At 35.5% G+C, this 26,663-nt stretch overlaps 1 protein-coding gene across 1 annotated transcript in view; it reads left to right on the top strand.

The window, feature by feature from the left end:
• The window catches only part of defl (Integrator complex subunit 7), a 156,684-nt gene that overhangs the window by 80,802 nt on the left and 49,219 nt on the right, over nt 1–26,663 (top strand). The window contains exon 12 of the mRNA XM_089101069.1: nt 15,903–16,308. Coding sequence (XP_088957195.1) covers nt 15,903–16,308 — 406 coding nt within the window. The remainder of the gene's footprint in view (nt 1–15,902; nt 16,309–26,663) is intronic.

The following is a 26,663-nucleotide window of genomic DNA, read 5'->3' as shown; positions in this document are numbered from 1 at the left end:
TCAATTTTTTCCATGGCGCAAAATAATAAATCATCGTTAAATCTGATTTGGACTCCAGTGTCCATCATCTTTGACTGCATTACTTCATTGTATCTCCGTTTAATATCTCTTTTCTCCCTCTTAGTTTTCTTTTCTTTTGTTGTAGCATTAAATAAATCGTCATGAAATCTGAATTGGACTCCAGTGTCCATCATCTTTGACTGCCTTCTTTATTGTAGTTCCGCTTTGCACGTTTTTTCTCTCTTTTAGTTCTCTTTACTTTTACCGCAGAAACAAATATTTCGTTATCAAATGGGAACTGAGCTACGACATTTGGTTTTTCATATTGTACTAAAATTTCTCGAACTTTACGAGGAAAAGCGCGTACAATAAATTTCGTCTCCTTTTTCTCTGGTACAATCAGTGATTCATTTTGGCAAATTTTTTTCGGCGTCTCGCACTCGTTAAAGGTTTTTCGGCAAATTTTTTTCGGCGTCTCGCACTCGTTAAAGGTGTTCTCAAGTTTTCCGTTTTCTGGAAATTTTCCCGGAAAATCATTCTCGCGCGTCTTATTTTCAATATATGGTCTTTTTACTTCCGTATCCCATTTTTGTGGATTATCAACATTTCAAACACGCGCATCAAGTATTTCGTCTTCCCGACAGGGCGGCGCAGCCTCCCAATTTATTTTATGGGCCGGTGCACCTCCCCCCGTAGTCAACGAAGTTGTATATTTTTTCGTCTTAGTGTAGTTTTGTCAATTTTCCCACTGTTAAAGAAGTCACATTTAAGGACAGGAGATTTCCGATATCTCCAAAGTCTTCTCCTACTAAAACATCTGCTGCTAGCATAGATACTACGCCTACTTTTATCGATTTTCATTGGATTGTACCGTCGTTCCTTGCAATTTCTATTCTAAAACAAGCAGACTGGCATTGGTGCTTATCTCCATAAAAACACACTGTTGTAATATTATTTTAATGGTCTATTTCTGTCTTTTTAATTAGGTTCATTCGCACAAAAGTTTGCTCACTCCCTGATTCAATTCCCATTTCGATCAATTTTCCGTTTAATTTTCCTTCTATTTTATGTGATTTCACAAACTCGTCAATGTTCCCTTCATTATGGGCTATAGCCCAATTTGTTCTTTTATAGGTTACTTTCTCATCTATATTATGACAATTTTTAGAAAAAGGCTCCGAGGAATCAAATTTTACCAGATTATCAATATTTTGAGTATCAAGCATTTTATTTTTCCGACAGGTTGGTGCAGCCTCCCAATTTGTTTTATGGGCTGGTCCACCTCCCCCCGTAGTCAATGAAGTAGTATGTTTTCCCGTAAAAGTGTTTAATATCTGTTAATTTTCATTTTCTCGCGATTGATCCTTGGACAAGTTATTATGGTTATCCGACGGCCTATAAGTACCTTGTGATAAAACGTCCCATTGTGAATTTCCCCAACGAGTTTTCATTAGTCTGTCAATTGTTTTTGCAACATCCTGGTAATATTTTTATCGGCTTCCCTACGGGTCTGTGTTTCTTCCTCTCTTTCTCTTTTATCTTTCTCTCTTTGTTTTCTATCTTCCTCCTCTTTTTGCTCTCTGGCTTTTCTTTCAGCCTCTATGCGTTCGTGTCTTTCCTCCTCTATTTTGTCTTCTACTATTTTATGTAAAGTAGAGGTGTATACTTTTAGCGGTCTAGAATTTTTCTTAATTAATAGAAGAACCCTGCCAATAATTTCCATCTGAAGTTTGTCAACCCTCTTATTTAACTCTTCGTATGGTTGAAAATTTGCTCTGAGTGCTGTGGTATAAGCCTGGTAAGCGATGTTTTCCTTTTTGCCAGACGGCCGAACCAGATCTAACTTATTATTTAGATCTTGTATAAACTCATGACGTTTATAAATAACACTTATATCCTTCTTAAATTCACTCAATACATAAAATTCACTGTGAAGAATGTCAAGAATTGCCAGTCGTTCCTTTTCGTTTTTATTAATGATTTCTTCATATATTTGTAATTGTTTTCTATCAGCCTCCGTAAGGATTTTGAAAGCAATATCCTCTACCTTACTAGCTTCGTTGGATTTTGTTAGTTTTCTCAAAATCTCCCTATGGCTATGATTAATGCCTTTAGACGCAATTCTTATTAGAAGATCTTGGTTGCTAAATATCTTAGAACGACTATTTAATCTAGAGCTAGCGTTTTTAAAGTAAGTTGATCTCCATACATCCGGAAACCAGAAATTTTTCGGTTGATCTCTCTCAAAAGCCTCCATATGGGCTTTTTTAACCTCTTTCTGCTTCATTTCTACGTTTCTTTTCTTCCATGTCTCTTTGTTTATAGGCTACTCTAGCCCTTTTGCCTTCTTTTCTGTTCTTTCTAATTTCATCTTTGTCAGCCTGCATTTTTTCCTTATATTCTCGGTGCGCTCTCTCAAAGGCCTCCATATTAGCCTTTCTTTCTATTTTCCTACTTTTTCTATGGACTTCACTCGCCCTTCTCGGTCTTGAGTTAATCTTATCTCTGTCCGACATTATTTCAAAATTTCGTTAACTTCAAAATACTTTTTCAATCTAAATGAAAATTCTCTCACCCATGTAACTTCCGGTCTCTTGCGAAAAATTGCTGCTTGGCAATTAGCCTTATATTTTTGCACACTAATTAGTTGCGCGATATATTGATTCGTAATTTTTTTTATTATTATCTAACAAGGCACAGCCCATTATAGATCTTCATAATTCTATTAATTGATTCCGTAGTTTTTTTCTCTTTATATTTAATCACAATAGGTTACTCTGTAGGCTAAATTAACTTGTCTCTTCGGAAACGTGGAATTCTTTTACTATCAGTGCTGTTGCTAGCTCCTTTTCTTGCTGCCGCTAATATTACACCGGTAGGCCGCAATGCCACCAGTATTGGTGTTGTAAAGTACGGGTGTCACTACTTAGTGGTGCAAAACTGGTGCTACACCACTTACTGGAGGGAAAAGCCCCTGGCGGCGTCAAATATTATAATGGGATGCTTGCGCCTACCACACCAGTTCTGTAAACATAGGGTTTGCTAGTACCCAATTTACAGTATACCCTGCCCCAGGGTGTGATAACGTGATCGAGCGGTCAAATGGCCACTTTAAAGCCAAGAGTGTACCCGACCTGGGTCACCACTAAAAATCTCTATACTATCTCCTTAGAGTTAACGAACCCCCCTGTCAATATAATAATGACGGTATCTCGTAACTCTGTTCCTATCCTGTCTGGGTTCCTGGAAAATTAGTACACAGTTGTAGAAAATATCTTACTTGTAATCTTCCAAAGGTCACATATAACAAAAAGAATAGGCTTCCCCAAACGGGGACTCAAAGTAGACTAACTGAAAATTTCATTCTGTACAGCAACTTTTCATAGAGGTGGACCTTCGCTTGGCCCAGCCAATCCTCTGAATCCCCATTCAATACCCATTCTAAATTTTCTTGACATTACCTTTCAGTGACTCAGACCAGGTAGTCCAAAGTAGAACTTTGTTCAAAGCTTACTTATTGCGAATGAATTTAACTTAGCAACCAGAATTCAACTTAGGATTAAAAATTATCTTATAGGCAAATATAATTACAGAAATGTAAATGGATCATTTATCTGAAAAGAAAAGAAACAGGGGTGGAACCCCAACATATACTAAATGTCAAAAGACCAAAAAGGGTAAAGAAAGGCTTAAGTTTGGAAAAATTTATTTAGTTTTTCTTTTATTTTAACTTATTCAGTTGAATTTAGTTTTTAAAGATTTTCAGATTTTATTTAAATAGAAAAAAAGAAAAACTTGAGACCATGGTTAATTAGAATAAACCCTAGACAGATAGTCTCTGTGAGAGGGAAAGCTGGCATAGCTTTTTCAAAGTTGTATAAAAATGATATAAAATGATGTTAAAAGTAAAGATCACCATCTAGTAGTGTCAAGGGTTAATTTAAAGCTGAAATATCGGAAGGGTAATTACCTGCCGGGAAATTATGATGTTAGTAGACTCCAGAATGAGAATTTGAGAGAAACTCTCCAGGAACAGTTGAATTTACTAACAGTTATCTTATATCTATCTTATATCTATATTATCTTATATCTATAATTATCTACGCTAATAATAACACAGAGATATTGATTTTATTTACCCAGGAACAACAAATCTTCCAGGGTAAATAAAATCAATATCTCTGTGTTATTATAGAAACCCTCCTAAGAGGGTTTAAATAAAATTTAATATAGATATAAATGATATTAATAATTTACATTCACCACTCTTTTATTATTCTAATAAAAGAGCGGTGAATGCAATATACAGGACGGTATATATTATAATAGCAATATATACATGCAGGCTTAACTCCATAGTAAGACCCCTCTCAGACATGTGGGACTCTGCCCACATGTCTGAGAGAGGGGGGGATCTTACTATGGAGTCAGCCTGCACATATGTATGTACATACAAATCTCAATACGACAGAGCTAGATTCCACCTTAATGTTATTTTGGTCCACATAAGATCAAATGTGGTTTAATTAGTTCATCTTTCATCTAAGATTTAAGGTTCATAGGGGTGGGTTAGTTCTCTATTTTCCTTTAAGTTCTGTTTTTTCCTGGTCATAGAGATATGTATATCAAATCCAGTATTCAATTAAATTTTTGCAAACCAGCTATTACTGATTCTGTGTAGATTATTTAACCTAGCCTAATAAGATGCTGGTTGCCACTCTTATTTAGTGGTCATTCCCAGGTATTAGTTGATATTCACCCTACTCTCATACTAATTAAGTATTCAAAATTAATATAACGAACTTCATTTCACATTAAAGTTCGTATTGAGTCAGATCCATTTATTTAACGTTCCCTGGAATTTGGGGTCGATTTCTTCTGTTAAATGATTATTTTGTGGTGGGTCCACTTAATAAGGCGGCTAGAGAATGGGTTTCGGCCGCTTGCGGGCCATACTGCTTTTGTATTTCTTCGTATTCTACTTGTGCCATCGGGTCTACATATTCAACCTTATCATTTCATTAACAAGTAGTCAACACAAGGTACAATCATCCTTTTTTCCCGATCGCTCTAGTACTCCTCTTTATATTCGTATTCGGGCTTCTCACTCTCCTACTTTGCGGGTCTGAGTAAAAGTTTGATTCTAGCTGGGCTGTTTACTCTTTCTTCGAGTCATATGCAGGGTATCCGTTCAAATTAGTGGTGCAGTGATTGATATTATCATCTATTTCTTTGGGGTAGTGATTGATAAGATAGGGGGATCATTCTGTGCCAGCATCCGTGGTCATACAGTTTCCTAAAGTAAACATTTTAGGGTAATAGGGGAACTTTGAAACAAGAGCGTCTTACTTCAACAGGGGTGAAATCTGCATATACCATGAATTTTTTGATTAAAGTACCTTTTAGGTGGTCAAATGACGAGTATTAGAGACACTATTAGTACTATAATCACTACCATTGTTATGATTATTGAAAAATACAGTATGTTTCGTATTCTAAAACGACTATAGGACAATTCTCACTCCAAGAAACAAAAATAACACTAATAAACGTGAGCGATACGAAGAGTCTATGAAGTCGTTCAGGGGACTAAATAAATAAATACCCTTAAAAGCTTAGGCTAATAAAACAGATCAAGGTGTAGTGTATGCCCGGGGGAGGGTGTGTTACAATAAAAATTCATACGGAACTTCTATTTTATGATAGTAGAGAAGGCGGATTTAGAAGTAAGATCTAATATACTGAAAAAGGCTCTTAGAAATGTACACATCGCCCGTCGCTCTCTTGTCCGAAGAGATAAGTCGTAACAAAGTAGGTGGACCGGAAGGTCTATCTCGAAAGAGGGGAGGGAGTTTGAATAAACATCTTATTTACATTAAGAAGATACTTAGAGTACTCCTTAAATTTTGGTTTATATCATTATTTAAAATAATATTATATAAGTAAAAGAATTGAACTTTATCCGCAAAAAAGTACTGAGAAGGAAAGTCTTGTCAATTTTAAAGAATTTATTTATTATACCTTTTGTATCAGGGTTTATTTAATTTTGACCACTATTGTCAAATCCCGAAATAAGGTGATCTATGTTAATTAAAGATGATTGTTTCATAACTCTCTTTAAGATTAACATCGGTGTAAAAAATATTTCGTACCTATATATCTGGTTGGCAGAAGACTCCTTTAGGGTACTCCGGAAGGAAGATTTTCTAGGGGACGAGCTCTAGAAAAAATTATATCAAATTACTATCAGCGATATGAATAGGCTTAAAAGTTGCCAGGGTGTAATAACCAGGCTCGCTTAAATAATAATTTAAAGTTGATTAATTGAATCTAGCCGATGCTTATTACTAACATTGAGCAGTCATAATGATAAAATTAGTATATGTATAAAAATGTAATAGAACTTATTCTAAAAATTTTGGAAGGAATTCTGAAAAACTCGCCTTCACCTGCTTAGCAAAGACATCGCTTTTTAATTCCAGGAGGTCGGACCTGCCCACTGATTAATTAAAGGGCTGTGGTACACTCACCCTGCGAACGTCGCATAATCATTAGCCTGTTGATTTGAGGCTGGAATGAATGGTCTGACGAGAGGCAACCTGTCTCCTTAACTAACTCGAATTTAATCTTTAAGTGAAAAAGCTTAAATATTCTTGGATGGCGATAAGACACTAGATATCTTTACATCCTGACCTTTTATATAACAGTGTGTACTCGGGTGGAAGAGAAGGAGGTTTGGGTGGGGCAACGTCGATAGGGGACGAAACCCTCTAGAACATATACACATTAACAAATGATCATAGATCCTTAGATGAATATAGAGTAAGTTACCTTAGGGATAACAGCGTAATTCTTTTTGAGAGCTCAAATCGACAAAAGAGTTTGCGACCTCGATGTTGGTTCAGGGACCCTACTCGGTGCAGCAGCCCAGTAAGGTAGTCTGTTCGACTATCAAACCCCCACGTGATCTGAGTTCAGACCGGCGTAAGCCAGGATAGTTTCCATTCCCTAGACAAAGTCACTCAGGATAGTTCAAAAGGACCTCCTGGGATTTTATGTCAACTTGGCAGATAAATGCATTAGATTTAGGATCTATTTATAAGGAGAGCTTAGTTGATAGCACGGGCGTAAATGATCTATTTTATTTTTCTTCAAATAATTATGGTCCTAGTTTCAGTCACTTTTCTAAAACAATTAGAATGAAGGGTACTAGGCTATATCCAACTACGTAAGGGTCCCAAGAGGGTGGGATTCGGGGGCTACTCCAGCCGTTCTCCGATGAAATCAAATTTTTTTGTAGGGAAGTATCACTTCCATTGGTTTCTAACTTCATACCTTATCTCGTGGCTCCCGTGTTTAGCCTATTCCTTTCTTTTTTCTTATGGACATTAATCACATTCATATCTTACGGTGCGAAATTTAGCCTATCAGTCCTCCTGGTTATTTGTGCTATAAGAGTGGGAGTTTATAGTATTATAGTAGCCGGTTGATCTTCCAACTCCAAGTATTCTTTGCTGGGAAGAATTCGGGCAGGGGCTCAAACCATCTATTATGACGGGATCTTGATCATTATCCTTCTATCCCCTCTAATAGGATCCAAAACTCTCGAGTTAAGCGGGTATTTAGTTAAGTCCTCTTACTTGGGGTGAGCTCTATACCTTTGCCTTCCCTTAGGGGCCTGCTGATTCATTACAATTCTGGCAGAAACTAACCGGACCCCATTTGATTTAGCCGAAGGAGAGTCTGAGTTAGTGTCGGGTTTCAATACGGAATATATAGGAGTTGGGTTTGCGCTTATTATATTATCTGAATACGCTAGTATTCTCTTCATATCTTTATTGTTCAGTGTGGTTTTCGGGGGGATAAGCTTTTTAATATTTTCTTCTGTTGTATATTTCTATCTTTGAAGACGGGGTTCTTACCCTCGTTACCGATATGATAATTTAATATATCTATGTTGAAAGAGTCTCCTACCGGTATCTTTAATGTTTCTTTGTTTATATTGGGGCCTTTGTCAAGGCGGTTAAAATTAAAGATCCCTGGTTGTATGATCAACCCCATTCTGCTTTCAAAACAGATGCTCTAGTGAGCTAAGGGACCATATTAAATGATTTTGTCGTTTATATTAATTATAACAGGAGTAAATAGAAAATAGGAGAAATAGAGACACGTGAGAATTTGACCTAAAACAATATAAGGCTCTTCTACAGGTCGTGCTCCGATTCAGGTAAGTAGTAAGAAAACTGAAACCCACGATCAAAACAGGGGTTGAGCTACAGAATAAAATTCAAGGCCTCGGAACTTGGGCTTAAATGTAAAGGGCAGGGAAACAAGAATGAGAATAGAAGAGACGAGCGCAATGACCCCTCCTAACTTATTCGGAATGGATCGGAGGATAGCATATGCAAATAGGAAATACCACTCCGGTTGAATGTGGGCCGGAGTAACCAGCGGATTGGCGGGACTAAAATTGTCTGGGTCTCCGAGCAGATAGGGGTTAATTAGGGAAAGTGCTACTAGAAGAAACACAAGAATCATAAAGCCCACGGTATCTTTAACAGTGAAGTAAGGGTGAAAGGGGAGCCTATCCACATTGGCGTTAATCCCTAGAGGGTTAATAGAGCCTCTTTAGTGAAGAAACAAAAGCTGGATTATGGTCAAACCGGCAGCTAAAAAGGGAATTAAAAAATAAAAGGTGAAGAAGCGTGTGAGAGTGGGTCTGTCCATGGCAAACCCCCCTCAAAGTCATTGAACTACATCATTCCCGATGTAGGGGACCGCCGATACTAGATTTGTAATTACAGTAGCCCCCCAAAAGGACATCTGTCCCCATGGAAGAACATACCCCAAAAAGGCCGCGGCTATCACTAGGAATAGTAGGGTGATCCCGGTTATTCATGTCTCAAAGTAGTGGAAGGACCCATAGTATATTCCTCGACCAATATGAAAATAAATGCAGATAAAGAATAAAGAGGCGCCATTAGCGTTAATGGTTCGAAGAAGCCATCCATAATTAACGTCTCGACAAATGTGGGCAACTCTAGAGAATGCTAGATCAACTCTTGCAGTGTAATGTATAGCTAGAAAAAGGCCAGTGACGATTTGAATGATTAGACAGAGTCCTAATAGGGATCCGAAGTTTCATCAAATAGAAATATTGGCCGGGACAGGTAGGTCCACTAGAGCAGAATTAACAATTTTCAGGGTAGGTTGGGTCTTACGTAAAGATAACATTTTAGTAGCCAAGGCCTGATGGGCCTAAATTATGGATCGAAGGGGTTTTTTATTGATATTCAAAAAATCGATAACCAGCAAGAGAGCTAAAAATAAATAAACTACTACGAAGCAATAGGTGATGAGAGCGACATCTCCGATACTAAAGTTGATAGCCATGTAGTCAGTGGGGCGCTGGTGGCCCAGTGAAGTGCTGGCTAGCATCTCGCTGTCAGTTAGGATTAGTAGAAAAATGACAACTGTGGGTAGCGTTCAGAGAAAAGAGGTTAATCTAATATTAAACTTTTCGTTAGCACTCAGGGAGGAGACGTAAATAAACATTACAAGGATTCCTCCTAAGAAAATTAAAAAGAGAATTAAGGAAATTCACAGAGACATATTTTTTAAAGAGATGCAAATTAAGAGAGTTTGGGCAAAGAGGGATATAATAAAGGCGAGCGGGTGATTGAGCAGGAGTATCAGTATAGAAATAACAACAATAAATCTTAGCACATCAAAAGGTAGTTTAATAAAAATATTAACTTTGGAAGTTAAAGATGTTCATTACTCTTTTGAAGACTGAGAGATTTCTCTAAATTCGGTTTACAAGAAAAAGATTATTTTTTAATTAAACGTTCAATTTTAATAATTTATTTATCAAGTCACTGATGGTGATTAATATTTTATTAAAGAAGCAAACACCTCTTAGTGACTATACTTAGACTAGAATTACTTATCCTTCTACTATTAATACTTCTCATGTGTATTCAAATCTCATAAGAATAATAAACGCATTTACTTTCCTGAGAATTACAGTATGTGAAGGAGCTTTAGGGCTGTCGGTCTAAGTGTCTTTAGTGCGATCATCTGGTTCAGACCAAGTGCAGTTTTTAAATGAGTAAGTGATTTTTTACTTCAGGTTTAGCATATCTAATACTTACTTATAGATTGATGTTTGACTTTCATCTAGGGTGGGGAACCATCCTTCTGACTTTGAGTTCATGGGTGTTCTTTTTGATAATCATTAGACTCAAGCCTAACTGGCCTCTAACTTATAGAGTTATTTTATTGAGCCTCTTCATTCTTTTATGGTTGACCTTCACTGCCCAGTCCTTTATCGGGTTTTACATTTTTTATTGTATGCTCTTTAATTCCCACAGTTATTCTAATTCTAGGTTGATGCTATCAACCTTAGCTTCTCCATGAGTCTTAGTACTGTATGATTTATACAATACTCTCCTCTCGACCACTTCTCTAGGTAATTTTCACCCATACTCGTAGTTATTAATAATCTCTTCTGCCCTTTTGAGGGGATTTTAGAGATAGCACAATTTTCTCGCTAGTAATTCTGTCATTCTTGGTCAAGCTTCCTATTTATTTTACTCATATTTGACTCCCCAGGGCTCATGTGGAGGCACCTGTTAGTGGGTATATGGTGCTAGCTGCTATTCTTTTGAAATTAGGTGGCTATGGTCTTTATTTAGTTCAAGTGTTAAATATACACAGTGAAACCACAGTAATAAGAATTTGCATGTTAGGGGGAATTTACAGCTGTTTAATCTGTCTCCGACAATCTGATGTTAAATCTTTAATTGCTTATTCCTCTGTAGCTCATATGTCATTTGTTATTTTAGCTACACTAATATCTGGTTATTACTTTAATATCAGATCAATTTTAATGATGGTTTCTCACGGGATTTGTTCTTCTGGGTTATTTTACTTGAGCTATGTATTTTATACACGCATTTGAAGCCGGAGTTTCTTGTTGACTCGTAGAATAATTTCACTCTTACCATACCTATGTTTTTGGTGACTCGGTCTTAGATTTTTTAACATGGGACTCCCTCCGTCGGCCAATTTTTTTTCTGAGATATATTTCTTTATGTGAGTTTTCATTTTTTTATTGTTGATATGTATCCGCTAAGGAATTTTTTTTTTCTTATCATAATTCAACTTCATTTAACTTTAATATAGCACCATCCAACGGGAGAGTAATTATATTTAAATCTTGTTAGATTATAGCTTTCGAGAATATCTAATCAGAAGAGCTCATTTTATTCCCTTATTGGGAATCATTTTTCTTTACTGTTATAGTTTAAAAGAATATTAGTTTGTGGAGCTAAAGGAGAGCATTTCTGACAGTATTGTTATACTTTGTATTAGGTTATATGTTATTAAGCATTAGAGCGGTGGCTATATGTTGTTCATATGCATTATTCACATTAGATGAGGTCTATTTATTCAAGATATCTCTATTGTATTTAGATTACCAAGTGTGTTCAGACTGATTAGGTATATCATTTATTTTTTTAGTGCTCCTTATTTCTTCTCAAGTATTAATTTACTCTTCCTATTATATGAACGAGGAGGTTTTTACAGGTCGTTTTATATACATATTGTTAGGATTCATTTTATACATGATTTTGCTAATTTTTTCATCGGATGGACTGAGATTAATACTAGGTTGGGATGGGCTCGGTATTACTTCTTAACTTCTAATTATATTTTACAAAAATTATGCTTCCTCTTCCAGAGGAATAATCACAATCCTAAGAAACAGGGTATGAAATGTATTAATTTTATGATCATTGGGTTTAATATTCTATTCAAAAAGTTGGGATTATGTATTTTTGAGATACTTTTCTTCATCAATCATAGTTTTCTTTATTGTGTCTTCTTTTACCAAGAGAGCTCAGCTCCCTTTTTCTGCATGACTACCTGCAGCCATGGCAGCCCCTACACCCGTCTCCTCGTTGGTTCATTCCTCTACATTAGTAACCGCTGGGATCTATTTAATAATCCGTCTATCACCTTCGTTCGAGAGAGGGGGGTGTTTTTTGCTTATCCTCGCAGGAGCCGTGACTTCATTTTTTTTGGGACTGGCTGCATTTGGGGAGAATGATTTAAAACGAGTAATCGCATTATCTACGCTAATATACGCTATCTACGCTAATATCTACGCATTATCTACGCTAATATAGATATAAGATAATCACGAAAATTTTTTCCAGTAATATGTTCCCTAGAAAGATGACATGGATCGTAATGGAACTATCCTTTTCACCAGGCTCTTTTAGTCTGTGGTTTATAGCCTGGCTTCGTTTTTTTTTTCTGTCAGCAGGCTTTGATTACTAGTCTCTTATCGTCTTTAGCGAAACAAAAGATTACTAGTTTCATTCAAGTCAGGTAATTTTTCGTCTTATCGTGTATATATGTCAACAATAGGCATGTACAGCTTTTTCCTTAATTTTTCGCTCATCTTTCAACATGTACAAGAGCCACATTATAGTTATATTCATAAATAAAACCAAAAACATAAACCACTACATTACTGAAAATGTATCCCCTGCATAATTTAGTTGGGAACAAATTAGCATTGATCAAGGCCGTATCCAGGGAGGTGATTCTGGGTTTGAGTCCCTCCCCCTTGAAATTTTGTTCGACTCGTGAAAAAAGTAACAACAATTTATATAAACGATTTTGTATGTCTTTTGTAAAGTGTTTTTGTGAGTTTAGTGAGTTTAAACTTGGGAGTTTAAAATTTCATAATGTGGAAGATGGGTGGAATAATTTTAGAAAAATAATTTGTGAAGTTGCTGAAGGTGTATTAGGGAAGAAAGCTAGAACTGCAGCTAAGAATATTTATGAAAAAGCTTTATGTTTAATAGAAAGGAGAAAGGACTTATACAAGAATTATCTGAGTGATAGATCGCATGAAAACAAAAGGAATGTAAAGAAAGTGGAGAAAGCATTGAAATATGAACTAAGGATGTGTGAAATGGAGGCAATGGATAAAATTGCCGAGGATTTAGAAGATGCAGCTAGACGGCATAATAGTAAAATATTGTACTGGCACGTTAACAAATTGAGAGGTAGTAGTCAACCCGGACTTGTCCTAGTTAAAGATAGGAATGGGGTGGCAATTAGCAATAAGGAAAAAGCTAAAGCGAGATGGACCGAACATTTTGAGAATTTGCTTAACCGAGATAGAGTTGCAGGAAAAAATATAGAGGAAAATGAAAAAGTTAGTGATACCTTGGATGTGAAGGAAGATCTGTTTTGTGAAGAGGAATTAGCAACAGTACTAAAAGGATTAAAGAATAATAAGGCTCCAGGTACTGATACGGTAGTAAATGATTTTCTTAAATATGGTGGCTCTGAGGTTAGAAATAAGTTATTGAAGATTATGTATATGATTTTTGAAAAAGGGGAAGTACCTAACGATTTTAGGAAAACCTTAATTAAGCCACTTTATCAGAAAGGTGATAAAAATGAGTGTGGTAATTATCGAGGCATTAGTCTGGTCTCTGTAGGTAGCAAATTGCTTTGTAATATTGTACTTTTTAGACTAAGAGATGCCGTAGACAAAGTTTCAAGAGAAGAGCAGTGCGGTTTTAGAAAAGGTAGAGGATGTATTGACCAAATTTTCACTCTTAGGTTAATAATTGAGAAGTGCCTAAGTTTTCAGACACCTTTGGTCCTTAGTTTTATAGATTATGAGCAAGCGTTCGATTCTGTTGATAGAGGAGCTTTAGTAAAGGTTTTATCCTTGTATGGTATACCAGACAAATACATTGTCTGCTATGTACATGCATGATTAGTGCTATGTACGAGAATAACACTGCTGCGGTTAAGGTAGGAAATGAGGTTAGCAGCTGGTTTTGTATTAAATCAGGAGTTAAGCAGAGTTGTGTTCTTTCTCCCTTTATATGGATTATTTTGATGGACTTTGTTTTAAGGAGCACGGGAAAGGCAATGGGAGACCACGGAATCAAATGGGGAGGAAAAAGTCTCCTGGACTTGGATTATTTTGATGATTTAAGCATTCTAGATGAAAGTGTGAGCAAAATGAATAAACTTTTAGAGGTTTTGCGAGTTCAGGATGCTAGTATTGGTTTGAAAATTAATGTTAGGAAGATTAAATCACAAAGGCTAGGAATAAGTAAAGAAAAGAACATGACGTTGAGTGAGAAAAATATTGATAAGGAGGATAGCTTCACTTAAATTGGCAGTGTTCTAAGTAAAGAGGGTGAGATCTGTGAAGATGTTAAAAGTACAATATCGAATGCTGGGGATGTTTTTTCACAGTAAAAAAATGTTTGGAATAATAGGAAGATAAGTCTGCAAACCAAGATTAGAATCTTAGAAGCTACAGTGATGACAGTGGTCAAATAATGCTCTGAAGCATGGACGCTCAGAAAAGCGGAAGAAAATTTGCTAGATGTTTTCCAGAGAAAATGCTTAAGGATTGTTCTGGATACATGGCTGACTGACCGTATTTCAAAAAATAGGCTATACGAAAAATGTGGTTCAATACCGCTTTCTAGGTCTATAATGAAATAAAGGTTGAGGTGGTTAGGGCATGTTGTGCGGATGAAGGATGACAGATTGACGAAGATTGTTATTTTCGGCCAACCATCTAGGGCTAAACGGAAGGCAGGTCGTCCCCGTCTGGGTTGGGAGGAGGTCATAAAGAAATATTTAAAGGAAATGGGAACTTCGTGGGCGGGTGTAAAAAGAGAGGCTATGGATCGATTGGAGTGGAGGAGGAGCGTGCGTGGCTGTGTTGGCCTCAGGCGGCTTGGTGCTGAGATGAGTTGTTAGTAGTAGTAGTAGTCGTATAAAAATGATTATTTTCACTTGTTGATAGATAGTGTATCATCTATCCTAGGGTAGAACTAAAGTAGATAGGCGACTTAATAAAATAGAATAAGGAATTAATTAAAATAGAGTAAGGGTAACTTACTCTATAATATACTTACTCTTACTCTATAATAGTTTATCAGTTCTGTGAGCCGTTTGAAGGTGATTGAAGACCCCAAAAAGATGATTCAAAGATTTATGACTGACCATGTCCAAAGGACTCACAGGCAATTGGGTAACTGAGATTGTTCATATTATATGAGCTTTGCCTACTGGAAAGCCCACTGGAATTTCCATGGGGATGACCAAGATTTTTGGATTGACTCGTTGGGGGACTGAAGTCGACTGGACTCGCAGGTGAATAAACGAATCGCGCCTAATAGGCCCACTCGCCCATTCTTGGATTGACTCGTGACGGACTATGTCCAATAGACTTGTAGGCGAAACGAGGGACTGAAGTCGTTACTTTAGCTTATTACTCCCTTTTCATTATGTATTCTGTAACCGAAACAGAAAGCTGTTTGCTTATTTTGAAACTCATTAGTAAAATGTAGATAAATAGGAATGTACAGTAGCATTTATTTGAGGGAATAGGCCCAAATTTGCCAAAGCACCAAAATAGTTTTTTTTTTAGTTCTATAAAGCTACGTTAGAAGTTGTAAAATTAAGTATTTAGTTTCCCCTCTTTATATGTATGTTTGGCATATATTAATTCACAATGTTGCACAGCCTGCCATATGAAGTGGCAGTGGCGTAAAGTGGCATATGAGGTGGCATCATGTCTTAATTAAAGTGTTTGCTCGGTTCTCGTTGAAAGATAATTTAGTCCTTCTTTTCTTCTTCAAAATTGAAAAGAAATGTTGAGAGGAATCAAAATAGTGAGAAAAAATCTTTTCCGGCTTGACTAAATAAAAAAGAAAAAAGAAAAATAAGGATGTGAACTAATTTTGAATATGGAAAATTACGGGAAAATCAACATAAACTATAGATAGAAGAAATCACTAAAATTGAGAAATGAAGGCAGATAATCTTTCAGTTCCTTTCAGGTATGACCACGCCCAAGTTGGCCTTGAAATAATGGCTCCATTAGACAAAATACTATCTTCAGAAAGCAGGGCAGCTTATATCCAAGGATGCACTGAACTCCTACGGTCCAAAAGTATGCTGTTATCCCATGAAGGCTCCCTGTCAGAAAAAATATCTGCAGCTGCTGATTGTTGCGAAAGAGCGGCTTCACACTTTAAACTTGTCACTGAGCAAGGACTGATCACCTCCTTTACATTTCATGAAGAATATTTAAAAACAAGAGGACATTTTCTTATTGCTTGTGGCCAGTTGGTTGCTACCCTCAAGACTCTTAGGACTGCTCCCCCTCCCGCCCCTGCCGTTGCAATGGGTGCTGGAGGAACGTATAAAGACGATCTTTTGAAGTGTGGAAGGGCTGCTATTCAGGTAACGTTTAAAAACAAGTATTAAACCGGCGGAATGTGAATTTTTCAGCCCTTTTCAGTGCGTGCCCGGCTGAAACTAATATTTTTTGGGCTTTTCAGATGCCAGGGGGGAGGAAAACGCCTGATTTATTATTAATTTACTGGCAAAATACGTTTAAAATTAATTACAGAATAAATGTTTTTTTGTGTAACTTAGCTCAGAGCATGAACGTCAGAAAAAAAAATCAAGTTGACTCAGAAACTACATTTTTACTACTACTACTACTAACAATTCACTACAGCACCAAGCCGCCTGAGTTGCTACAGCACCAGCACAGCTACGTACGCTCCTCCTTCATCCCAATCTATTCAAAACCTCCCTCTTTACATCCTTCCAAGAAGTTTCCATCTCCCTTAAATCTTTCCGTACGACATCATTACTAGACCATTCATAGGTCTAAGCGATAACTTCAGTGAATTAGTCTTAAGGGGTGACTAGGAGGTGACTAGTGTAAGAGTAATAGAATAGTTTACATTGTTAGGTATTGGGAGAAACTGGGATCTCTACAAGAAGATAGGTTATTAAAGGTAGCATAATAAGAGTGCTTGGTTGACAGGAGAAAAGGTTCTTGGGCTAGCCTAGTAAGATATTGTGAAGAAGAAAGTTGTGAAGAAGCTATGCAGTGGAATAACGGGCAACGCTCTGGGCTAGAAATGGGAATCGGTTTCCAAACAGGCAAGGATTATTTTAGTGAACTAGAAAATCCAAAAATGGTATTGTGATATAACAGCGTCCCCGTACCTCTGTCTGTATGCTAGGATTAAGTAAGTATGAGGGAAGAATTTTGTTTTAAGGCAGGGCTCATAAGGAGGAACCAAAATGTATAAGCACAAGAACCAAAGTGCATAAGAACCAAAGACAGTATAAGCAAAAACTTTACCGTTTGGTGATGGGAAAAAGTGTCTGGGAAAGGTGATACCGGAGTTAGGTCCTTGCTTTTGCCCAGTGTGCTTAATGAGGATTTGAATTAATTCATTTTTCTGTTTTTTGTGAAGAATTAATTAGTGTGGGGGGATTTTCCAGTTAGGAATGCGTTGATATAATATTAAATGATGTAAGTTTTATTGGGATTAAGATATTGGCAAGTTTTTGGGCACAGGAATGATACATAGGGATCATTTTCGTAATTTATTTGCAATTTGATCTGGATTTAATGGTGTGTATTTGTTTTTGATTTATATAGTGTTATATTTTCTGTATTAACCATGGTCTATAAAGGATTTTAGTGGTAATAAATATCATTTAATTCTTCCATCCCATTCGGGGAGGGCCTACCTTTCCTTTGGCCCTAAGTGGTTGGTTGACAAGGAAGATATTTGGTAATCAGTTATCATTCATCCGTAGAACGGGGTCTAGCGGTCTCAACCTTTTTCTCATTATAGCCCTAAAATGTGGGATTGGACCACATTATTTTACAGCTTACTGTTTGATATATGATCAGTCAGTCGGGTATCAAAAACAATCAGTTGGCAATTTCTATGGAAAACATCTAGGAAAATTCTCTGTCTTTCGTAGCGCACACGGTTCAGAACCATACTTGATCGAATTAGTCTGTACTTGTATTTTGTAATTTGCTCTGGTCATAAAAAGTTTCTTCCAATTTTAAAAACCATCTTTATTTTGAATCTTTTTCTTGCCCCACTTATTTTTTTTATTATTCAAAAATAGACCATAATATTGAAAATATACAAAATCCTTTTCTAATTCATATTTTAAATTCTTCTTCTTTTCTTTCCTTTATTCAGTGGTATTTGGTCCTCCTTTCTGCGTTTCCTCTTCGTTTTTGTTTTCTTAATGATGGGTTGCTGATACTTCATGGAATGGATAGGATCAAACCGGTTATTGTTTGCTTTTCGTACCCCCAAAAAAAAATCCTGTTTCTTCTTTTTTTGAGCTAAGACTCCCTGCTTATTTGTAATCTAATTCGTCACTATTTCTCTATTATTTCTTCACTTTACTACCTATCTATCTTACCTCTTACTCGACATTCCAGTAGGTTTCCATTTTATAATACCTCATGCATATTTTTTTCTCTCCTAATACATTTTATCTTCCTTTTTCATAAAAACTTTTTTTCGATCATACGATTCTCCATCCATTAATTTACCATGCAACAATTTCAAAATTCTCATTCTAGCTACCCACGGCGACAAAGAGCTGCTCCCATTCATTAGGCCTATAACATATAGCAGTAAAATACAAATTTACAATGCATAGACGTAAATTTTTGTACTTTAAAATACATTCACTTTTCTTAGAACACTTTAACACACTTTTCACTAGATTTACATACATAAAAAAATTAAAAATATAACACCATTTTTTTAATACATCACATTTCAACACAATCTACTCTCGCTGGGCCTTGCGTTATTGGGTAGCTACAACAATCCTAAAAAAATTCCCTAATATCAAATATTTCACAATCCATGCGAATCGTATCCCCCTCAAGATATAAAAAAGTCCACTAATATAAAATAAATTCCAAACAATCATTAAGAAAAATTACAGAAAATCTAAAATCCATAATCTAAAAATTCATAAAAATTCTATACTATTTCTACATTCCCTAAAAATATATTCAATCTTTTGTTTTTCCATTTCTTGAGTTTAAGTGCTTTTTCTGTGATTTCATCACTCTATAGCATTTTTTTATCAATAAATTTATATTTATAAAAGCCTTTTTTTTTACAACACATCTTTGCCCACCAAGACACAAAAACTAATCCCTTCTACTTTATACCAAACACGTTCTCAATTTTCTTACACTTCATAATCCTTATCCTATTCCACTCTTTTTCCACACGATTTATCACATCATAATCTTCCTTCTGTTTTTCTTTTCACTTCGTGTAATAACAACAAAGCGATATTATGTACACTCTTGCCCTCACATAAGCCTCCTTATCTAATTATAGGTACAAAGCTTTTTCCAAATTAACTTCATCTTTTTTACTTGTAACACACTCTAATGAATTCTTCGGTCCTGCTACATTTGTTTCTTGTTTTTCACATTCTAACATTACGTGACATTGAGTTTCTAGTTTTTTTTCGCATTGCTTACAAAGTCCATTGCTACCACTTATATTCATCTTTACTATTGACTTTTGTGGGTAACGATTTATGCATAAAAAAAAACATATGTTCTTTAACTTTTGGCGGCATCAGGCAACTTTCTAGTAGTATGAAACTTTTGTCATTCTCTTCTTCACTATAACTACCATTTTCAATTATTTTTAGTAGAGGAAGCTGCTTCTTCTTTTCATAATATTCCTTAAGTTTTTCTTTGTCAATTTTCCCACTTATCTCAAGCGACATTCCTAATTTTTCTATTTCGTAAATTCCTCCAAATGCTTGATTATATTTTGGATGATATTTCTTTTCTTTTCTTTTCCATGTTTCATACCAAGCACTTGTTGGTGATTATTTTTTCCTCATCCCTTGTTCCAACACTGTCCTAATGAAAAGTTCTTTCATCTTACATTCCACATGTATGACCTGAAGACCTCCATGATTTCTATTTATGAATATATTGTCTGTTTTCAATTTAGGTGGATATTTTTCATTCCATATGTCCTGGTAAATTGCACTCACAATCTGCTTTAGATGTGTCTTTTTGGATTGTGAAACAAATGACAAATACCATAAAACTGGGCAAGCATAAGTATTCACATACTGGGCCTTCTGGTGAACAGTCAGACTTCTTCCATATCCTTGTCTAAGGGCATTTTTGAATTTCGATATTGTATTTGTCCAATTTTCACTTTCTGTTCGGCTCCAACTTCTTCGAAAAAACATACCCAATATTATAATTTTTTCTTTCTCGGGATCCCCTCACACACGTCTTCTACTTCGTCTCCCAACGATAGTATTTCACACTTATTTCTATTGAGCTGTAACTTGAAGATGTCACAATATTCAACTATGCACTGAACGGCCACTTGGAAATCATCTTCAGTTTCTGTGTACGTTGTCAGATCATCTACAAAACTGTTTAACTTCATTGCCACATTTTCTATTATAATGCCATTTATTTCCTTTTCTAGATATTTAAGTAACGGGTCAAAATATAGTTCAAACAGTAAAAGACTCAGCGGGCATCCTTGGCGCACTCCAGTGTCTACTTCAAATTCTCCCCTAACATCGCTATTCACACAAATTACCTGTACTATTTTTTCAATTATCCTGTTTATCCATTTTATAAATGTCTCGTAGAAACCGTAATAATTCATGATCCATACTAGAATTTTTTTTTCTTATTTTACCGAAGGCCTTTTTAATATCATAACTCGTTATCCTGTACTTTATTTTCTTTTTTACTTTCGACTTCCTTCTTTTATTATTACGTCCCTTATATTAGCCCATACATCTGCTGTTTTACTGTTTCCTATTTCTCCTCTTTGGTTTACACATAGTATGGATGGTAGCTCCTTTTTTAGACGGTTTGCTAATACTATAGAGATAATTCTGTAATCGCAATCTATGATATTAACTGGCCTCCAGTTGTTGAGGTCTTCAGGGCTACCTTTTTTCGGCATTAATTTCATCATCCCTAAACACTGTATCTTAATATAATCGTAATTTAGTAACTCATTAATAATATCCGCCAGATATTCGGTAATTTTTTCGACATGTGCCTTATCAAATTCGTAGGACATTCCATCAAGCCCTGGTGTTTTATTGTTATCCGTCTCCATTATAGCTTTTTTTTTTATTTCTTCTTTTGTTATTTTCGCCGTTAGTATATTATTTTCTTCCTCTGTCACTTGATTATATTCAATCTTCCGAAAGAATTCGTCCACTCTCTCCTTTTCTTTTTCTGTCTCTCTTGTAAATACATTCTTGAAGAAGGATATCACTTCTTCCATGATATCTTCCATTTTCTCCTTTTTCTTTGTTTCCCCATTTTCTTTTTAACTCTTTTAAGATGCCCCACTTATTAATGATATAATTCAAGTAAGTCCCATAATTACCTGAAATTGTTGATTTTCTTAAATGATCAGAAAAACAAATGTAGGTCCTTTTTTTATTTAATTTCGAAGATCTTCATCTCTTAAGATTTATCTTACCAGGGAAATAATATTTCACTAAAATATTTACGCCTTGTTTTCATCAATTGTGAATTTATATATTTTTTTTCTTCGTCCTCTTGGTATAAATCAAATTCTAACTTTTTTTATTGTAAAATTACTGTTCGATATTCCGGATTAACAGTTTTAGACTGACTACAAAGATGCTTTTTTTATTTTTTTTGACTGCACAATGCAAAATTTGGTTTTTATGGCATCGGACAAATGACGTATACAAAATTTCAAAGTCTAGCGAGTGACCTTGTTCTTAGATAATTTCGGAGACCACACTGCCTTTCCATGACGATAAAATAACAGTTCATAATAGGGATAAAATCCTTTTTTTATAGACAGTGTATAATAAATTTCACAAAAAATACCAGATATTTCGGTCACACATACAGTGACCGTCATCAGTAGTAAAACTAAACTAAAACAATTTAAAACAAAAGCTTATATAAGAAATAAAATAAAACTACATATTGTTTAAATCTCTAATTCTTTTCAAAGCAAAGGCGGAAGCTAGCCTCTTTGACCTTCTTGGATTCGGTTCATTAGCGTTCAATGATATAACATTTTGACAAAGGTCAACCACATTGGGTGAATTGAACTTTGTCAGATTTTAATAAATTATCATAGATAGAGTTCAGCCCATATTCACCTGTATCCCGATTCAAAGCAATATTCTTGAATAAGATTTTCTTTATTTCAAGAGTTTCACGAAAATTTTGCTATAATTTACCCCGATCCCTAGAAATCAAAGAGACATTCTCGAACAAAATAAAACGGCCTGGAAAATTAAAAATATGTTTTGAAAGGGCTGAATTAAAATCTTAAGACTTAGAATCTTGCTTTAAAGCCGAAGAAATAGAATCTTTATGTTGTAATAATCTCATTTCCAAACTCTGGTTAGTACGTCCCACATATGAGCTTACGCAAGTATATGGGATCGGATAAACCCCACTTTGTTGCCCCAATGAAGTTAGATCCTTCCCAGAATTTAAAAAACTACTCAAAGTATAATTACTCTTTAAAGCTACCCTTAAACCATTGCTTTGTAAAATTCTTTTAAGTTTTTCACTAAGCCCAGGTACCTATGGCAAGGATCTAAAAACCTCCTTCTCCCGAGTTGTCTCCAAGACTTCTTTAGAAATCTCTAGAAACCTTTTTCTTCTTTTTGAAATTAAATAAAAAAAACAAGTTTTTTTAACTGAAAGTAAGGAGCGACATTAAAACTTAAAACGAACAGAAATTGTTCCGTATATGAAAGGGGCTTTCCCCTCCTCAACGTCTCGCTCTTTACGCTAAAGTTTGACTCTGTCTCACAACTTTAATTTTTAAAACAATAAAAACTTTAGCGTAAAGAGCGAGGCGTTGAGGAGGGGAAAGCCCCTTTCATATACGGAATAATTTTTGTTCGTTTTACTTATAATATTTTCGAACATGCTGAACACAATGGCTATCTAAAAATTTTGATCAGGTGACTTTGGGAAAACAATGAGCGTGGGAGGGGGCCTAGTTGCCCTCCATTTTTTTTGGTCACTTAAAAATGGCACTAGAACTTTTAATTTCCATTCCAATGAGCCCTCCCACGATATTCTAGGACCACTGGGTCGATACGATCACCCCTGGGAAAAATAAAAATAAACACGCACCCTTAATCTTTCTTCTGGCAAAAATGCAAAATTCCACATTTTTGTAGATAGAAGCTTGAAACCTCTACAGTAGGGTTCTCTGATACGCGGAATATGATGGTGTGATTTTCATTAAGGTTCTATAACTTTTAGGGGGTCTTTCCCCCTTTTTTCGAAAATCAGCCAAATTTCCTCAGGCGCGTAACTTTTGATGGGTAGTATTAAACTTGATGAAACTTATATATTTGAACTCAGCATTAACATCTGATTCTTGTGATGTATCTATTTGTATCAAAATACCGTTTTCTAGAGTTTCGGTTACCATTGAGCCGGGTCCCAATAACCAATACTATATGTTAACATTGGGTAAAGTTAATAACTTTCAGCCCTCCTCCTGGGGGCTTCGAGGGATTGAGTAATCCTAAAAGACATAGTTATAATATTTACGACCATGATGAACAAAATGGCTATCTCAAAATTTTGTTCGGGTGACTTTGGGAAAAAAATGAGCGTGGGAGGGGCCTAGTTGCCCTCCACTTTTTGTGTCACTTAAAAAGGGACTAGAACTTTTAATTTCCGTTCCAATGAGCCATCCCACGATATTCTAGGACCACTGGGTCGATACGATCACCCCTGGGAAAAAGAAAAAAAAACAAAACAAAAAACAAATAAACACGCATCCGTGATCTTTCTTCTGGCAAAAAATGGAAAATTCCACATTTTTGTAGATAGGGGCTTGAAACCTGTACGGTAGGGTTTTCTGATACGGTGAATATGATGGTGTGATTTTCATCAAGGTTCTATAGCTCGTTGGGGGTTTTTCCCGTTTTTTTCGAAAGTTAGCCAAATTTTCTCAGGAGCATAACGTTTGATAGGTAAGATTAAGCTTGATAAAACTTATATATTTGAAATCAGAATTAAAATCTGATTATTTTGATGTATCTATAGGTATCAAAATTCCGTTTTTTAGAATTTCAATTACTATTGAGCCGGGTCGCTCCTTACATACAGTTCGTTACCACGAACTGTTTGAAAAGTCTGGTTAATTAACCATTCTGGATACATGTTGCTTATTAGTATTTTCCTTAGAAAAGACAACTTCTCCTCTACAAATTTTGGAGAGCAAATACTAAAGATCCGATCAGTTAAAGGAAAGACCAAACCAATTTTTACTTGGCGAGCGTGATCGGAACTATAAGACAAAAATCTATTGTTATTTGTCGGTTTTCTCTAAATCTTAAAATCCAGATTTTTTTCATTTTTTAAAAGAAATACATCAAGAAAAGAAGTTTCCCATTCTCTTCTAATTCAACAGTAAACTTTAAACCCCCCCCCCAAACAATTAAGATGTTCCAAAAATCCTTTTAATTCCTCCTCCCCATAATCCCATACTGAAATAATGTCATCCATATACCGGCCCCAGAAAATATGTTTTAAAAGACATGAATCTAACGCAATTGTTTCAATATTCTCCACAAAAATATTAGCTAATAAAGGGGATAAAGGAGCCCCCATAGGTAAACCATTTGTTTTTTCGAAATACTCCCCTCTAAATCGAAAAAAAATAAGCGAACTTATTGCACAACCTTACTAAATACATAATTACAGAAACTTCCAAATCTGTTTTGCCACTAATCAAATCCAAATTTCTTAACAGCCTTCGTCTTTCTTAATACCTTCGTCAATTCTTGGACCAAGTGTGATTAATTTTTCATCAAGAACTTTAACGATACAAGAACAATCAGTGCTTGAAAAGGATCCGAAATTTTGTTTTAAACCGGATAAAGTCCCCGTGGAAGACATTATCTCTTCAATAGAAACATCTTTGCATAAAAACGAAAATCTAATAAAAGATGTTAGCTTAGTAAGAGCTTCTACCGTGAAAACTCTATCTAATTTTGTATTGAAACTGGAATTTCCTAGTACGACCATCAAAGACATAATAATTCTAAAAAACTTGAAAAAGGAATGCTCAATTACCATTACAGGAGCAGATAAGAGTAAAACTTTAGTTGTCATAAATACTGAGGACTACGAATCAAAATTAAGACATACAAGAAGCTATCGTATAATCCAACAGACTCTTTTACAAATAAGTTTAAGAACGAATTGAAGTGCTTAAAGGATGAAGGAAAAATTACACCTCAACTTTATTACAAATGCCTGCCACGCAGTTCGTTGTGCCCTAAATTACATGGACTTCCCAAAATTCATAAGCCTAACCTACCATTACGACCAATTGTGTCAAGTACAAGGTCACCAACATGTGTTTTGAGCAATTGGTTAGTGTCAATCTGTAAACCACTTTTGTCTACACAAATTTCGTATATTAAGAATTTCTTCGAATTTGGTTGAAAAACTGAAAAAAGTAGAAATTTCTTCGAATTCTTTGCTTTCGAGCTTCGACATTGTATCAATGTACACAAATATTGATGTAGAAACAGCCGAAACTCTTCTAGAAGGAAAGCTGTTAAGAAATTTGGATTTGATTAGTGGCAAAACAAATTTGGAAGTTTCTGTAATTTTGGTATTTAGTGAGGTTGTGCAATAAGTTCTCTTATTTTTTTCAATTTAGAGGGGAGTATTTCGAACAAATAAATGGTTTACCTATGGGGGCCCCTTTATCCCCTTTATTAGCTAATATTTTTGTGGAGAATATTGAAACAATTGCGTTAGATTCATGTCTTTTAAAACATATTTTCTGGGGCCGGTATATGGACGACATTATTTCAGTATGGGATTATGGGGAGGAAGAATTAAAAGGATTTTTGGAACATCTTAATTGTTTGGGGGGGGGGGGAATTTAAAGTTTACTGTTGAATAGGAAGAGAATGGGAAACATCCTTTTCTTGATGTTTTTCTTTTGAAAAATCAAAATAGTCTGGATTTTAAAATTTACAGAAAACCGACAAATAACAATAGATTGTCTTATAGTTCCGGTCACGCTCGCCAAGTAAAAATTGGTTTGATCATTTCTTTAACTGATCGGATCTTTAGTATTTGCTCTCCAAAATTTGTTGAGGAGGAGTTGTCTTTTCTAAGGAAAATACTAATAAGCAACATGTATCCCGAATGGTTAATTAACCAGACTTTTTCAAAAAGAAGAAAAAGGTTTCTAGAGATTTCTAAGGAAGTCTTGGAGAAAACTCGGGAGAAGGATGTTTTTTGTTCCTTACCATATGTACCCGGGGTAAGTAAAAAACTTAAAAGAATTTTACAAAGCAATGGTCTAAGGGTAGGTTTAAAGAGTAATATACTTTGGGTAGTTTTCTAAATTCTGGGAAGGATCTAACTTCATTGGGGCAACAAAGTAGGGTTTATCAGATCCCATGTATTTGCGGAAGCTCATATGTGGGACGTACTAACCAGAGTTGGGAAATCAGATTATTACAACATAAATATTCTATTTCTTCAGCTTTAAAGGAATGTTCTAAGTCTGAAGATTTTACTTCACCCCTTTCAGAACATATTTTCAATTTTCCAGACCATTTTATTTTGTTTTAGAACGTCTATTTGATTTCTAGGGATCGGGTTTTAAAGCAAAATTTTCGTGAAACTCTTGAAATAAAGAAAATCTTATTCAAGAATATTACTTTGAATCGGGATACAGGTG

This window comes from Artemia sp. Qi Xiang Cuo, chromosome 15 (assembly GCF_049724085.1).
Source record: "Artemia sp. Qi Xiang Cuo chromosome 15, ASM4972408v1, whole genome shotgun sequence".
NCBI classification, from domain to species: Eukaryota; Metazoa; Arthropoda; class Branchiopoda; order Anostraca; family Artemiidae; genus Artemia; species Artemia sp. Qi Xiang Cuo.
Note: the sequence above shows the minus strand (reverse complement) of the source record. Positions and strands in the feature narration are given on the sequence as shown.